General features: G+C 39.1%; 1 protein-coding gene across 2 annotated transcripts in view; it reads left to right on the plus strand.

The window, feature by feature from the left end:
- The first annotated feature begins 1,366 nt into the window (after positions 1 to 1,366).
- The window catches only part of LOC131394921 (steroid transmembrane transporter SLC22A24-like), a 55,742-nt gene continuing 41,973 nt past the window's right edge, over positions 1,367 to 15,135 (plus strand). Inside the window, exons 1-5 of one of the 2 annotated variants that reach the window (XM_058526618.1) lie at positions 1,367 to 1,768; positions 2,589 to 2,692; positions 8,217 to 8,371; positions 8,472 to 8,631; positions 10,103 to 10,111. In XM_058526618.1, the coding sequence (XP_058382601.1) occupies positions 1,367 to 1,768; positions 2,589 to 2,692; positions 8,217 to 8,371; positions 8,472 to 8,631; positions 10,103 to 10,111 (830 nt within the window). Of the gene's footprint in view, positions 1,769 to 2,588; positions 2,693 to 8,216; positions 8,372 to 8,471; positions 8,646 to 10,102; positions 10,112 to 15,135 lie in introns of both variants that reach the window. The other variant, XM_058526619.1, reaches the window with a different exon arrangement.

Here is a 15,135-nt window from a genome sequence, read left to right on the forward strand (position 1 = left end):
TAGTGGGAGTGCAAACTGGTGTAGCCACTATGGAAAACAGTATGGAGATTCCTCAAAAAATCAAGGATAGAACTACCATATGATCCCGCTATTCCACTGCTGGGTATTTATCCAAACAACTTGAAAACATCAATGCATAAAGATACATGCACCCTTGTGTTCATCGCAGCGTTATTCACAATAGCCGAGACTTGAAAGCAACCTAAGTGCCCATCAAGGGACAAATGGATAAAGAAGATGTGGTATATATACACAATGGAATACTACTCAGCCATAAGAAACGATGAAATCCAGGTATTTGTGACAACATGGATGGACATTGAGGGTATAATGCAAAGTGAAACAAGTCAGAGGGAGAAGGTCAAATACCGTATGATTTCCTTCATTAAGTAGTAGATAATAACACCAATAACCAAACACATAGAGACAGAGATTGGATTGGTGGTTACCAGAGGGGAAGGGGGGAGGGAGGAGGGTGAAAGGGATAATTCGGTACATGTGTGTGGTGATGGGTTGTAACTAGTATTTTTGTGGTGAACATGATGTAATCTATGCAGAAATAGAAGTATAATGATGTACACCGAAAATTTTTACAATGTTATAAACCAATGTTCCTGCAATAAACAAAAAATTTAAATAAATAAACAAATAAATAAATAAAATAGTAAAAAGAAAGAAAAAAAATTGTTACAGAAAAGTACTATTTCCTTCCTCCCTTTTGAAATTTCCTCATTTCAAAAATCTTAATGTCACTCTCACCGGTATGATTTGAACTGAAGTGGAACTTCGGTTACCAAAAGTTAGTGTTTATGCACAGCATTCTACTTTGCTTTAATTTAACGAATGATAGTTTTCTTTTACTTTTAATCAAAAACCAATCCTAACCAAGAAAAACCCCTGTTCTCTGCTCTTTGCAGCAGAACATAATAAAGCAGTTTACTTTTGAGTCTCCAAACATTCCTTTTCTGAAAATACTAGCAGATCATCGAACAGGTGTATTTTAGGTTGTGTGGAGAACAGGTATATTTCTGCCTAAAGTACTGTTGACATCTCAGGTGCCTTTAAGGTCAGGATCATGCACTGAGTAGTCTTTTAAGCAGGTTTAGTTGTCAACAGCTGAAAGTATCTTTGCCAAATAATTATATCTGTGACGTTATTGAAACTATCTAGTTTCCTAACCTCAAAAGACTTGGGGGAAACTCCTCCCACCACTCTTCTGTAGTGGTGAGGTGCGGCCCCTGAGGAGAAAGTGATGTCAGGATCAACATGAACTTAGTTGACATAGTAAAAGGAAATAGTTTCTCCCTTTGAACTTATCTCTGTGAAGTCATTGTGCCTTCTCTTGGAGATCACTTGTGCAGCCTTGATGGCCTTTCAGGACCTCCTGGATCAAGTTGGAAGCCTGGGGAGATTCCAAGTCCTTCAGACTGCTTTCTTTTGTGTCTGCATCCTTATAGTATACCCTCATATGCTATTGGAGAACTTCACTGCAGCCATCCCTGGTCACCGCTGCTGGGTCCACATCCTTGACAATGACACTGTCTCAGCTAATGGCACTGAAATCCTCAGCCAAGATGCCCTCCTGAGGATCTCCATCCCACTGGACTCAAACTCAAAGCCAGAGAAAAGTCGTCGCTTCCTCCATCCCCAGTGGCAGTTCCTTCACATGAATGGGACCTTCCCTAACATGAGTGAGCCAGACACGGAGCCCTGTGTGGATGGCTGGGTGTATGACCAAAGCTCCTTTCCCTCCACCATTGCGACTGAGGTAAGAGGTCTCATTTAAGCCTTCTACTTATATGATCAAAGTGTTTAGAGCTAACACAACAGATAGACCTGCTTTATACTTTTAGTTCACAAGTGGATACTGTAATCAGGCTTTTCTTCATTTCTTCAGCAGATAGTAATTGCTTGTCTATACTCTGACAGTCAAGAGTATTAGTATTGAGTTTAATGAATTGAACAAACTAATCATGAACCTGTTATTACATCGTTTAATCTAGTGAGAAAGACCTATGATTTAAAAAGTATTGATATGCTAGGTCAGTGGTTCTCAACACTTATTGAAAAATTAGAACCTCTGAGCAAAGGATCCAGGCATCAGTACTTTTGAAGCTTTTCGAGTGGTTTGATGTGTGACCAGACATGAAGGTTACTGTAGAATTTGAATATAGACTGCTAAGTGAACTCAAAGGCAGAGCCCTTATGTTACCTGTCGGATGAAGGAAGCTTTCTTGGAAAAATGATGCTTGAGATAATATCTGAAGAAAGTGTGCAAGTTAATGCAATAAAGACAATTGGTGGTCTAAGAGGAAAATGAATAAAGATATATAGACACTTGGATACAGAGGTGTACAGATACAGATACCAAGGATCTAAGCAAAGAGAGAGTGAGCCAGCTGCATTTGCAGTATTGACATAAGTTCGGTATTTTTAGTGTGCGAGATGCTAGGGGCGAGTGGTTGGAGAGGGAGGCAGGACCCACACAGCAGAGGATCCTGTACATCATGTGTAGGAGTCTGGAGTCAGTTTCCACTAAAGGGTTTATACTCTTCTAAAAGTGCTGTGCTGCTTTCTTTCCCTTCCAGTGGGACCTGGTATGTGAATCTCAGTCACTAATATCAGTGGCTCAATCCCTGTTTATGGCTGCCCAGCTGCTGGGAGCTCTGATATTTGGCCATCTTTCAGACAGGTGAGTGTCGTCTCACTTTCTTCTGGGCTATTTATCAACTGCTGTATTCAATCCTTTATTTTAGAAATCTTTGCTGAGCTCTAACTGTGTGTTTTGCATTGTGTTATGTGCTGACATCTGTCTCTGACTCTAGGGAGCTACAACATCATAAGAGTGCTTGATACATGAACAGAAGTTATAGTCTGGTGTGTTAAACCTGCTCTTGTATTGCATGAAGGAGGGCAGAAAAGAACATCTAAATCAGACGCAAAGAAATTTCAGGGAGGGATTTTTAGAGCAGATGCCAGGATTTGAGGTTTACAACTAGGAGTTAGTTCAATGCAGGGAAAAGAGGAGGTTTTGAGGCAGAAAGTACCTACAGGTTCAAAAGTACAAATTTGGGAAACAGTATTATTGGCCTTGGCAATGCTCAGAACCACTTAGTCCCTGTAACATAAATGATTATGGACATTTCTAGACTGGTCAACATTGCATACCTGCAATGTACGTGCACATGTGCAGTGGGTAATCATCATTACCAAATCTGTGGTTTGCATAGCAATGTGGCAAGGATGGTATGGTAAAACATTGCACCTGCAACCTGGATGCTGATCCTTGCGAAATGGCTTTAATAGGTAACATTTGTAACCATGTAAAGTAAATCATACTAAGAACCTAAGATGACCTGGCTTGGGGAATGAGAGGTTTGGGACTTCCTGTGTCCTGGCAGGCCTCCTTCTGAAGGAGGCAGTCAACCGTTCTTGTCACCCAAGCAGGTTTCCCATGAGGGTACTGAGGGGATTTGTATGTCACCAGACACTCCCAGTCCAACTGAAAATTATGACCTTTGAGTTTGTCACAATTAAATATTATCTATATAGGTCTTTGGATCAGAGAGTTCGTTTCTCTCAGTGTTCAGACTCAGGCTTCTATACCATTAATTCAAATAGCACAATGAATGAATGTATAACGAATTAATGAATGAAGCAATCTAATGAAAAAAAATGTGTATAAACAAGCTTTCTTGGAGCAAAGGTGCAGGTTAATATCCACAGTAGAATGAAAAAGTAAATTGTGGTAGATTCATGTAAATTTATATTCAGCGATGAGAAAGAACAAACAATAGCCTCATGCAACAACATGGAAAAACCATTATACGACATAAGGATTATGTCTTATGCTGTATGATTATGTCATACACTGCATGTCACATACTGTATGTCACATACTATATGATTCCAGTTTTTACAAAGGTCAAAAGGAGGCAAACTAATCTGTAGTATTAAAAGTCATGATATTGGATAACTTTGGTGGGAGCGGTGATTAGGAGGAGGCACAAGATGTGCTTCTTGTGTGATAGCAATGTTCTATTTTGACCTAAAACTGCCTAAATGGGTATATTTATTTTGTGAGAATTAACAAACTTTTATGCACTGGATACGTGCACTTTTTTTATGTATCTTAAACTTCAGTGAAATGTTTAACAAGAAGTGTGAGAATGATGAGGATGTGACAGTTGGGTTGGGAAGACAGTTACGTAGGAGATAATAGTGGCAGCCAGAAGATGAGTTGTAAGAGGATTGATTTCAATGCCCAGGGCTCAGATTTGTCAAATGATCCTATCAGATCTTAACTAGTAAAGGATACTTTAGAAGATATTAAAAGAACCTTAGAAATTATCAAGTTCATCTCTCTATCAAATGAAGACAGCTCTGCAATTTTGACAACCACCTAGTTTCTGTTGGAAAACTTTTGAGAAAGGGTAGCTCACTCCTTTAAAAGGCACCACCTGCTCATATTTGATTCTTGTTAATGTGACACATTTCATCCACATACCGAGCTTATCTGTGCACTCTCAAACTTGAATATTTTTCTGTCTCTCTTACCCCAGGACCCAAGTGACACTCCAATGATATTTGTATGTACTTAGAATAAAATCTAAGTCCTGCGCAGATGAGATCTGGCCCTTGCATCCCTTCTCACTTCTTCTCCTACCACTGTCTGCCATTCCCTCTAGACTTCAAAACATCAAGCTGGTTCCACCACACAGCCCTTACACTTGCTCTTCCTTCTACTCCAAATACTCCTTTCCCTGCACATGGCTCAGCCTATACCTTCAGTTTCTCAAGTTCCAATATCACCTCCTCAAAGAGCTCTTCCCTGACTTTCTATCTAGTGATACCTCACCCAAGTTATTCTCATTCCATTTCCAAGCCTTTATTTCCACCCCCCCCAAAGCCCCAGTAGATAGTTGTATGTCATAGCTGCACATCCTTCTAGTTGCTGTATGTGGGACGCAGCCTCAGCATGGCCAGAGAAGCAGTGCGTCTGTGCGCGCCCGGGATCCGAACCAGGGCCGCCAGCAACGGAGCGCGCACACTTGACCGCTAAGCCACAGGGCCGGCCCTCCCAGCCTTTATTTTTTAAGGGAAAATTTATAACATGGCTTTTTAAAGGTCACACTTCTACATTGAGGAGTAGCAGGGTCCAGCTAGGAGGCTTTTGAAATAGTCCAGAGGAGAGGTGATAGGAGTAGAAATTGAAGAGGTATACGTAGAGATGATAAGATGTAACTGGATTTGGGAAATGTTTTAGAGATAGAGGCAATAAGACTTGCTGGTGGTTTAGATTACGTTTTACTATTGGGGGATGTCTACTGAGAGAAATAGATGTCTTCAACGGGAATATAGGCTTTTGGACTGAATGAATGAGTAAATTCTGATACCATTATACAAGGTGGGAGAGGACTAGGGTGGAAGAAAATTGGGGGAGAAAATAAACACATCTCTCTGGACTTCCTGACGTGGAGTTGCCTACTAAAAGTACATGTGGAGATGCAGGTAGACAGGTGTACATATGGATGTTAAGGTCACAGAAGAGGTCAAGGCTGGATATTAACTTAGGCTTTATTAGTGTATAAATATTTTTATAGTTATGAGGTTGGAAAAGGTAACTCAGGAAAGACATGCAGCTAGATACCAGTCACATCAGGTAGATTCAACCCCACCTAAAGCAGTAACTCACCAGGTGATCACCATTGTACATACCACGACTGGAGCTGTCCTTCTCTTACCTGGTTGCTCAAGTTTTCCAGGCTTAACTTCTTTCTTTGTCAGATTGCAAATCCACCCAAAGTTGTTCATTATGCATTCTGTATCGGTCTGTGCCTTCATTTCTTTTTCAGTAGCATCCACTTTTGCCCTAACCTAAAGTCTCATCATTAAATCATATCAAGACTGACACATCTTTTCATCATAGATGTTCTCCTTGCCTCCTATCCTTCCTCCTCCTCCAATCAAAAATGCACATGAAGCTTTTCTACTTATATTTATCAAACAGCATTTTCATCACGGCACTGCCATATGCTACCCCAAATGTCAATCAGTTGCCATCATAAAAGGATAGTGCTCACTGATGTTTCAGTCAGATAAGGTAGACTGAACCCCCTGGGTATTCATCTTTCAGGCAGTGGCTCACAGAACCAGCTCTATCCATGGTAGGACTCTAAAATCTGTGAGCGTGTGTAAGACCACAATGGACATCTTATGGTCAGGCCTGGAATTGGCATTACACTCTCTGCCACATCCAATTGACCCAGGTATAGGACCTGTGGTAACTACAATCAGCTTTAGGAAGCGTTGTGTTTGTGTGCCCTGAAGGAAGGAAAGGGGTGGTAAGACTGTACCAACTGTATTTTTAATGAATCAAAAAAGTTCAGTTAATCATCCTCATCATTCATGATGTAGTAACCTCACTAGCTTGGGCAAGGCTTCTTTCTTATATGTACATCTGTTAGTATGTATTTCCACTTGTCTCCATTCCCATGCTTCACCAGAGACCATTCTAATGTGTTTACTATTTATCTCTTATTTGTATATGCTATTATAAAACATGGACTATCATTGGGTATGCAGGTACAGATCTTCCTCAACTTATGGTGAGGTTACTTCCTAATGAACCCATCTTAAGTTGAAAATATTGTTAAGTCAAAAATGCATTTAATACTCCTAACCTACCAAACATCATAGCTTAGCCTAGCCTACCTTAAATGTGCTCAGAACACTTACACCAGCCTACAGGAGGACAAAATCATCTAATGCAAAGCCTCATGTATATCTCTCATGTAATTTATTGAATATTGTACTGAAAATGAAAAACAGAGTGGTTTTTCCGTTACCATGACAATTTTTTTTACTAGTAGCCTTTAATTTTTAGAGCAATTTTAGGTTTACAGAAATATTGAGTAGAAAGTACAGACAGTTCTCATATACCCCCTCACACACACAGTTTTCCATGTCATTAATGCCTTCCATTTGTGTGGTACATTTGTTTCAATTGATGGACCAATATTGATACTTTATTGAATAAATCCATTGTTTGCATTAAGGCACGCCTTTTGTGTTGTACCATCTTCAGGGCAAGTGGCTAACATCATGTATCCACCATTAGAAGAGTATCTCCCTAAAAGTGCCCTGTGCTCCAACTATTCATCTCTCCCTCTGAACCTCTGGCACCAGTACCGTAAGGATTTATTTAGGATATATAGACTCTCATTATACTTATTGTATTTTCATTTCTCAGTTTCCTAAATGTTCCCTTTCCATCATGTCCTCATGTCCCCATGTTCTGATTGTCCTTTTAAAAAAACAATTGATTCTATCATGAGTTCTCTGACACAAATATAGTAATGAAATATATGTTGTAGAAATACTCCAAAAGTAACATCTTTTACAAGACGTATGACTTAAATATACTATTACTAAAGTAACAAATGCTTCAGAGCAGGTGTCCAAAACCAAGATTTTTCCATATGTTAATACTACCAGGAATTTAGCATTAGCACATGTAGTTTTGTTCAAGTTGACTCCAGAAGGAGCCCCTTCCTTCCACTCTCTGACACATAAAATTCCCTTCCTTTTGTTTATTTTCCTTTCTTTATTCCTTATTCTCTGTCTCATCTCATCCTCTCCCCTATGAACTTTCTATCAGTTCCTGCACTGAATGCAATGGTTGCTGGGTTATCTTCTGTTTGAGCTGAAACATATTTCTCAAGGCCTTTAAACCCAGACACAGCTGAGAGTGGCTCTTATGCAATCTCTCTGCAATTTTGATGTGTTGTAATCCCACTCTTCCTCTCAAATACATTTAGCCTTTACCTTGATAATGTGGACCCAAGTAGAGATCTCTTGATTTCACTCCTCAGTGCTCTAAACACAGCACACAAATCCACTAACCTCAATGCATGTATTTTATGATAAACATTTGTGACAACTTTCCATTTTTCTTCTTTTATATGTGTCACACGGCCCAAGAGGCCTCCTGGTGATAGGTTGGTGAGAGAGTTTTGACAACGGTTCATTTTGACAAATAGGGAGGGTTACATCTGATTTCTGCTGTTGACTAATATAATTACTCTTCCAGGTCTCAAGTGCAATGTTTCACTTGTTAAACATTTACTCTAGATTTCAAGATGTGTCAACTTTTGTCAAGTTTTCCACATATTATCTTTGTTCCTGAATAATCCATCTGGTTCACTATTTCTTAGGTTTGGACGGAAAATGGTGTTCAGATGGTGCTTGCTCAAGTTCGCCGTTGTTAACACCTGTGCAACCTTTGCTCCCACCTTCCTCGTTTACTGCTCATTACACTTCTTGGGAGGGATGTGTATCATCACTATTGTGGCAAACTGTTTCATTATCAGTAAGTCAGAATTTTGAGCTTTTGTTCTCTTCATGCCTTTAGTTGACCTTGAAATTGCCCTTTGTCTGAAATTATAATTATTGTCCATGTTTTCTTCCAGTGTCAGAGTGGACAGGGCCCAAATCAATAGCTTTGATGGCAGGGATAATAATAAATTTCTGCAGTGTTGGACAGACACTCCTGGGAGGACTGGCTTTTGCCATTCGAGACTGGCGCACACTGCAACTGACAATGTCTATACCCTTTTTCGTCATCTTCTTGCTCACCAGATATGGACAATCTCCATATTAATTGCCTGTAATGGAGGCTGTGGTTAGAACAGAGAGGAGAATTCTGACACTTGGGATCTGTTTGTTCCCAGGTCCGGTCCTGAGCTATGGTCTTCATTAGTACCCACTGTGACACTTGAGGGGGAAAAAAAGGAATGTAATGACATGCTACCTAGGCGGTTGGCATTTTTTGGTCATCATTGTTACATAGTAGACACAGAATTATCATGAAATCATTTTTTTTTTTTTTTTTTTGTGAGGAGATCAGCCCTGTGCTAACATCCGCCAATCCTCCTCTTTTTTTGCTGAGGAAGACGGCCCTGGGCTAACATCCGTGCCCATCTTCCTCCACTTTATATGGGACGCCGCCCAGCATGGCTTGCCAAGCAGTGCGTCGGTGCGCGCCCGGGATCCGAACCAGCGAACCCCGGGCCGCCGCAGCGGAGCGCGCGCACTTAACCGCTTGCGCCACCGGGCCGGCCCCATGAAATCATTTTTTTTTTTTTTTTTTTTTTTTTTTTTTTTTTTTTTTTTTTTTTTTTTTTTTTTTGTGAGGAGATCAGCCCTGAGCTAACATCCGCCAATCCTCCTCTTTTTTTGCTGAGGAAGACGGCCCTGGGCTAACATCGGTGCCCATCTTCCTCCACTTTATATGGGACGCCGCCACAGCACGGCTTACCAAGCAGTACTTCGGTGCGCGCCCGGGATCCGAACCAGCGAACCCCGGGCCGCCGCAGCGGAGCGCGCGCACTTAACCGCTTGCGCCACCGGGCCGGCCCCATGAAATCATTTTTATTAATAGAAAATAACATACCCACTTATTTATGAAGCAAATATACTATTTTCTTAACTTTGGAAAGCATTGTGCAATTGAAATGATTTGAGGGCTTTTGTTGTTGTAAGGAAGACTGGAGAAAAGTAAAAGACAACAAATTTATCTTCATAAATATTTGAAATTAGAAGAGCATATTTTCTCTAGCACTAAGAATTGGCATGGGGGTAATTTCTGCAAAAATGACAGAATAAGGACCTCCAAAAATCAGTTGCTCCATAATAGGGAAAAACAACTGGCAAAATTTGTCAGAATAAACATTGTCAGAACTGTGGAAATGAACTAAAGACTTGTAGGAAATCATGGAATCTTTTGTTCAAGAAAAGTGGATAAATTCCAGTAAGAACTGCGAGTGTTAAAATGTTTTAACATATCCTAGTCCCATTTCCTACTCCCCAGCTACGCTGCAACCTTGAAAAATGATGACTTACATTCTTAGTAAAAGAGAGAGAAGAACAAAGCTTGAGTTATTTCAAAGCTTCATTCACAAAGAACTGTCACTATTTGACCTGCCTGCTGGTTTCTCTAAGATCCTATTTGGAAAGCAGTCTGTATTTGACCAACAGGAAAGGCCTCTCCCCACGGGGCATTTGCTGTGAATATGTACTGGCAAGTGCTTTGAGGTCACAGGACAGCTGAGTTGATGGATACAATTAGGGAAACAACAAACTAACAAAAGTTAAAATGAGAAGCTGAGGAACAAAATATCTATAGTGGCTTTGAAAACTCCAACTATTCCTTGGAGTCTAGAAGGTCATGTGCATGTGTAGGGCTGTGTGCATGAAAGTCTAGGGAATGCCCTAAGCTCTCTCCTCTGGATGACCTGGAGGCTCTGTACAAGCAGTAAGTGAAGGCAAAGTCAGGGACCAGATGCCTGGCTGAGTGTTGAAGGCATGCCCCAACATGTGTTCAGAGCCTCTCAGGAAAGTCTGAGACCTTTATTGGTTGCAGGTCACTAATTCATTAGCTGACCACTAAGCTAACCAAGTGCTGACTTCGGTGGCCATACATGAAAAAGGATACAGATTTTACACAATTTTTCACAAAAGGTCATTAAACAAACTACAACAAGCAGCGGCAACAATAACAAACACTGAAAAAGGGGGAAGAATCTGATTTCCAGAGTTGCCACATCATATTCTTTAAAAGATCCAGTTTTCAACAAAAGTTCTGAGCCATGCAAAGAAACAAGAAAGTGTAATTCTTTCACAGGAAAAAGAAAAGCAATCAACATAAACTGTACAGGAGAAAACCTAGATGTTGGCTTATTAGACAAAGGCTTAAATCTGCTATATTAAATAATCTGAAGACTTAAAATAAAATATTAACAAAACTTAAAGAACTAAAGGGAAGTATGAGAAGTATGTCTCATCAAACACAATATGAGGGAAGTTGGAAATTATAAAAAGGAACAATTGAAATTCTGGAGTTGAGATGTACAATAACTGAAGTATAAAATTCACTAGAGGGTCTCATCAGCAGATTTGAGCAGGCAGAAAATAAGCAATAAATTTAAAGAGAGGTCAGTTGAGATAATCCAGTTCAAAGAACTAAGAAAAAGGAAGAAAATGAACAGAACCTCAGATACCTGTGGGACTCAATCAGGTGTACTGACATATGCATAATGGAAGTCCCAGAAGGAGAGGGCAGAGAAAAGGTTAGAAATATATTTGAAGAAATAACGACTGAGTGATTTCAGTAAGGTGGCAGAATAGGAAGACCCAGCCCTTGATCTCCCCAAGAGAAATGCCAATTTAACAGCAATATATGGGCCAAAAGACCTTTATGAGAGGTCCAGAATCCAGTTGAGAGTTTTTAGTACCCCAGATGAGCACAAAACTGAGAACAGCCACAATGAAACAGGTAAGAAGGACAATTTCACTTTACTGGCATCCACACTCACCCAAAGCCAACATGGCTCAGCACTGAGAGAGAACACCTCAGCCTGTGATTTCTCCCTCAGGGGAAAGAGAAATGGGAGTGTGCATCCAACACCCCACGCCTTTCAGGGAACTGGCTAACCTCACATGGGCACTGACAGAAACAGCATAGTTCAGACACCTAGGGGCAGATAAGAACAAAGAAAAGTGGTGGATTATTGCTGCTGCCACAGCACTGAGATATTGAGAGAAGGCGCATAATCCTGAGGCATCTCCCATGGGGGGAAGGTAAAAGATGGAGCATGCACATCCATAGAAAATGTTTAAGAGTCTCCCAGAATTTCTAGCCAGGCTGATTAGTAAAGATATTTCCTTGTCAAAGTCAGTCCATACAGACTGAGATAGACGGCTCTTTCTTCAATGCAAAACTCCAAGGAATACAAAGAATAATGGAAATAAGACACAATCAAAGGAATAAAAAAAAACTACAGTAACTGAACCTAAAGAAGTTTAAATCTATGAATTTCCTATATAACAGTTCAAAATAATCCTCCTAATGGAGCTTAATGAGTAAAGATTTCCTGTTACATATAGACAACTAAATGAAATCAGGAAAACAATACATGAACAAAACCAGACTATCAACAAAGAAATAGAAAACAAAACAAAAGAACCAAACAGAAATTCTGGTGCTGAAAAGTACAATAACTGAAATGAAAAATTCGAAGAGCTTCAAGAGCAGACATGACAAATTGGAAGAAAAAATTGGCAAACTCAAACACAAGCTACTTGAAACTATCCAGTGAGAGGATCAAAAAGAAAAAGGAATGAAAAAGAGTGAAAAATGCCTAGTGGACTATGGGGCATCATCAAATGAACCAATATATGGATTGTGGGAACCTCAGAAGGAGGAGAGAGAGAAAAACAGAAAACTTATTTAAAGAAATAATAACTGAAAATTTCACAAATCAGGGAGGCAAATGGACATCCAGATCATGAGGCCAAAAGGATCCCAAATATTAAAAATCCAAACAAGTCTACACAGAGACACATTGTAATCAAATTGTCAAAAGTCAAACACAAAGAGGCAATTTTGAAAACAGCAAGAAAAAAGTGTCTCATCACATACAAAGAAGCCTCAATAAGGCTATACACAGATTTCTCAGCAGAAATCTTGGAGGCCAGAAGGGAGTGGAATGATATAATCAAAATGCTGAAGCGAAAAAAACTGCCAACCAAGAGTAACATACCCAGCAAAACTGTCCTTCAAGAATCAGAAAAATAGAAACTCTCCCAGACCAGCAAAAGCTGAAGGAGTTCATCACCACTACACCTGCCTTAAAAGAAAGGCTAAAGATACCTTCTACTACTTGAAATAAAACAGCACTAAACAGCAACACAGAAGCATTGGAAAGTATAAAACTCACTGGAAAGGTAAATACAATAAAAAATACAGAACTTTAATACAATAATTTTGGTGTGTAAATTACATTTCATTTTCATTTAAAAGTAAAAAAGAGAAAATTTTTGTTTGTTTGTTTTAAAGTTTGAAAGCCCTGAAAACAGTTTTCTAATTGTTTTGTTGAGGTCATATTGGCTTATACCGTTGTATAAATTTCAGGTGTGCATTATTATATTTAATTTCTATATTTCTGTATAGATTGCATCATGTTCACCACCAATAGTCTAGTTTTCATCTGTCGCCATACATATGTGCCTCTTTACCCCTTTCACCCTTCCCCTTCTCCCTTCTCCTCTGGTAACCACTAATCTGTTCTCCTTACCTATGTGTTTGTTTATCTTCCACACATGAGGGAAATCATACAGCATTTCTCTTTCTCTATCTGACTTATTTTTCTTAGCATAATATCCTAACAGTCCAACCATGTTGTCACAAATGGTGCAATTTTGTCTTTTTTATGGCTGAGTAGTATTCCATTGTGTGTGTCTGTATATATGTATATATATATATATATATGCCACATCTTCTTTATCCATTCATCCATTGATGGGTACTTGAGTTGCTTCCACATCTTGGCTATTGTGAGTGATGCTGTGATTGTACATAGGGGTGCATATATCTTTTTGAATTATTGATTTCATGTTCTTTGGATAAATACCGAGTAGTGGAATAGCTGGATCATACAGCATTTCTATTTTTAGTTTTTTTGAAAAATCTCCATACTGTTTTCCATAGTGGCTGCACCGGTTTGCATTCCCATCAGCAGATATCAGATAAGGGACTTGTATTTGGCATACATTATGAAAACTTACAAACCAACACTAAAAATCAAATAACCAGATTAAAAATGTGCAAATGATATGAATGACATTTCTCCAAAGAAGATATATAAAAGGCTAATAATCACATGAAAAGTTGATCAACATCAACAGTCATTAGGGAAATGTAAATCAAAGCTACAATGAGATATCACTTCATATCCGCTTGACTGGCTATTAGAAAATAACACGCGTTGGTGAAGATGTGAAGAAATTGGAACCTCATACTTTTCTGTTAAGAATACAAAATGATTGGGAAATAGTTTCACAGTGCCTCAGAAACTGAAACATAGTTACCATAAGACCCAACAATTCTACTCCTACAGCCAAAGAGTTAAAAACGGTGTTCAAACACAAAAAATTATTGAATGTTTATAACAGCATTATTCATAATTACCAAAAAGTGGAAACAACCCAAAAATGTCAATCAACTGACAAATGGGTAAGCAAAATGTTGGAATGTTACTCAACTATAAAAAGTAATGAAATACTAATACATACAACCACATGGATGAACCTTGAAAACATTATTTTCAGTGAAAGAATACAGCTACAAAAGATCATATATTGAATGATTCCACTTGTATGAAGTATTCATAATAGGAAAATTCATAGAGAAAGAAAGTAGATAAATGGTTGCCATGTGCCGGGGGAAAGAAGGAATGAGGAGTGAATGCTAACAAGTATAGAGGGGTTTTTGAGGGGATGATAAAAATGTTCTAGAATTAGGCACTGCTGATGGTTGCAGAACTTTGTAATTATACTAAAAACTACTGAATTGTGCACTTTAAAATGATTAATTTATGGTATGTGAATTTTATATCAATAATCAAAAACTGGAATGCAAATGGATGATTTATACCATTTGTTCATTACTCAATGTTCTCTATAATTCCTTTAACAAACACTTATTGATGGCCAAATACATCCTTCTCCTTAGGACGACCAGCCCAGTGGAGGAGGCATATTTGGTTAGACACGACTCTACTACAGGGAAATGGCTAAAGATTTAATACAGTAAGATGAGTTAAAGGGGAGAGTATATTCCATGTCAGGTTTATCCATTATCTCATTTTGTCCTCATAAGAATTCTAAAGGTATATGACACTTCTGTCTCTGTTTTCCAGCTGATAAATCTGAGGCAGACACAGGATAAGTAACTTGCTCATGTAGGAAGTTTCCAAAATACACGGCAGAAACAGAAGTTCAAAGTTTGTAGGACAGACACTTACATAACTTGGAGGCCCTTCTTTAAGAAAAATAATACAAATTATGAATACAAATTTACTACGGCTCCTCTCCCCTTGAAAGGGGCCTACAAACATGAGAGATGTTCCAAATCCACCTTCATGTGCTTTTTGATAAATCTAAATGGGGTAAGTGGTGGAGCTGCTCTGACCCTGGCTCCACAGCCACATTCCTAATCACGCCCCGTACACTGCCTGAGGATGTCTCCTGATGTTGTCCTGTGATTATTTGTTTTTCCTAATGAAAACATGAGTT

Source organism: Diceros bicornis, chromosome 31 (assembly GCF_020826845.1).
Source record: "Diceros bicornis minor isolate mBicDic1 chromosome 31, mDicBic1.mat.cur, whole genome shotgun sequence".
In the NCBI taxonomy this organism is placed as follows: domain Eukaryota; kingdom Metazoa; phylum Chordata; class Mammalia; order Perissodactyla; family Rhinocerotidae; genus Diceros; species Diceros bicornis.